This window comes from Impatiens glandulifera, chromosome 4, assembly GCF_907164915.1.
Source record: "Impatiens glandulifera chromosome 4, dImpGla2.1, whole genome shotgun sequence".
Taxonomy (NCBI): Eukaryota; Viridiplantae; Streptophyta; class Magnoliopsida; order Ericales; family Balsaminaceae; genus Impatiens; species Impatiens glandulifera.
This window is the reverse complement of record NC_061865.1, coordinates 54,056,323-54,058,908: the sequence shown is the minus strand read 5'-3', so window position 1 is coordinate 54,058,908 and position 2,586 is coordinate 54,056,323. Positions and strand designations below refer to the sequence as shown.

At 26.2% G+C, this 2,586-nt stretch overlaps 1 protein-coding gene across 1 annotated transcript; it reads right to left on the bottom strand.

Moving 5' to 3' along the window:
- Positions 1-1,297: 1,297 nt before the first annotated feature.
- On the bottom strand, positions 1,298-1,771 carry LOC124935400 (protein SRC2 homolog). Its single transcript, XM_047475835.1, has one exon. It carries the CDS (start codon positions 1,769-1,771, stop codon positions 1,298-1,300), a length of 474 nt encoding a protein of 157 aa, XP_047331791.1.
- Positions 1,772-2,586: the final 815 nt, after the last annotated feature.

Genomic DNA, 2,586 nt, shown 5'->3' with positions numbered 1-2,586 from the left:
AAATTGAGATGTCCCATTCTCATGTGCCAACACACGCTGAATCCGTTCATATTATTCCTAAAGATAATTGTGTTGGAAATATCATCAAAATATGTCACTTAGTAAATGGTTGCAAAAGAGAAAGATAAATCTTCCATGCTCTCTTTCTCGAAATATTTATTGCAAATCTGGGTAAAAATATTTTCTCCGACAAAAGATAATTATGTTGGAAATATCATCACAATATGTTATACATGAAAAAATTGTTACAAATATTTCTGACCTTTTTTTATTCGTCAAACATTTTATGAACGACTAAATTACCGGCGTTTATTATACAAATATTTATATTTGACGAAAAATTAAGTAAGAAATATAAGTCACAAACACCATATTTCCTTGTAGTGAAAAATATTAATCCATTAATGGTAAGGGTCATAGTTTTAATGATATATTTAAAAAAAAAATTAAAGGTATTAATATATAATTAAAAAATAGTAGATAAATTGAATAATTAGGTATTTAATGATTTGTATAACTAAAAGTCTAAAATAAAATATTTAAATAATTCAAATTCAAATATGGTCCACAAAAGACTTGTTAGTTTGAATTTCAACATATTTCAACATAGTTTGAATTTCAACATATTTCAATTATATACTAATAAATTATTTTACTTAATTTATTAACTAAAATATAATATAATTATTTTTCGTTATCTATAGTTTATTCAAATAAAAAAAAAAACCTAACAAACCCTTGATGAATATATATAGAAGTGGAGGATGTTCATGTGACATTTTTCATTAATTTGTGAATAATTATGTTATAATATATAAATAATTAAAAGAATATAAGAAAAATAACATGCAATAATTAATAGAATGAAGTGAGTGTATATAGTGAATACAAAGAGTCTCCCACATCCCACCCACATGCATTCATGAATACTTTTCTTTGCAAAAGACATATGAATGTAATTATCTCCTTCATAGCCATATCATATTCAAAGTTGTAACCATGATTTTATGAAAGAATCTTAATATATTATTGAGTTCTAGATTTTAAAAGAATCCATGCATTTTCATAAGAATTATGGTATTGTATTATATATTATTGTATGAGAAACTTATAAATCATAATTATATATTCCTTTTAACTAGGAAGCTAGCTAGCTAGCACCCTAAACAGGATCCAGAGATAATATATTATTACATTAATGATGCATCATATCTTGTTTCACTCTTAATCAATTCCAAATAAAAGGAGAAGATTAAGGATAGATCAAGCACATAATCAAGAACAAGAAATTAAATTCTTACATAGACTTAGCCCAATCAACAATACCTTGAGCTAAAAGCATATTGTCAATACTAACACATTCACCAAACCTACACGAAAACCTCAACTCTCCTTTGGAACTCACCGACCCTTTCTTCACCGGATAACACATGGCGGCGCTACCACCGTACAGCTGCGCGTGCTCATACAGATCCCTCATATCTGCATGAACCTCACCCACGTACCTATCCCCAAGTTTTCTCCGGCAGTAAAGTTTTATGACCAACATGGTCCCGTAGTGACGAACCATGGTCTCTGCGATCGTGTAATTCATTGTGTAGTTCCAAGCCGGATTTTCCTCTCCGTGCTTGTCCGGTGGCGTCCATTTCTCAGTCTCCGAATTCGACGACCCTATTGAAATACGCGCATATACTTTCATCTTGAACACTTTTCGGACCACTTCTAGATCGTTAGCTCCTATTAACGTTAGGTCGAATTTCCGACAATTCATTTTACTCTCTCTCTCTTGCCTTATGATCAAGTGTTAAAAGGGTAAGTGTTAAAAGGGTTGGTATGAATTTATATATAAATCTAGAAATTGCATATATTTCGATTCAGTCAAATAATAATATTCTATTTGAATCTTTCTTAATCAAAAAGAGCTAATAGGTGGATGCACTTATTAGCTCATATATATATATATATATATATATATATATATATATATATATATATATATATATATATATATATATATATATATATATATATATATATATATATATCAATTCATGATTACACCACTTATTCTCCTTAATATTTCTGCAAATAGTTAATTTAGATTATATTTCATTAATTTTCTAATTTTTATTATTTTTAAATAACTTTCTAATTCATATTTTTCTAATTCCCAAACAAGTATAATCCCATCCACTTTCATTTTTATAATCCTCTTATCTAATTTTTATTTTTTAATTAATATAATCATAAACTTAATTATTTATATGATATTCAAAACTTATTTTATATATGTTTAATTAAATGTAATTGAAAATTTATCAAGTTAACATTACTTTTTTTTTTTTTCGTTTTTTGATCATTGCACTCCAACTATTCAATACATAGTTTTGTACTTCTATTTTTTCATCATTATTGTATTCTAATTATTTAATAAAATACACACTTAAGTTGAGTAGTTGAATTTATCTTAAAATTGAATGTAAACACAATTTAAGAGTTTGAACATATAAATATTTTTCAAAATAATATTATATAATAAATTATAAATAAGTATTTAAAAAAATGAAACATCAATGTGCTTCAAGA

Excerpts from the sequence above, each read along its gene's own strand:
- LOC124935400 (XM_047475835.1), bottom strand. The coding sequence starts at position 1,771 with ATGAATTGTCGGAAATTCGACCTAACGTTAATAGGAGCTAACGATCTA.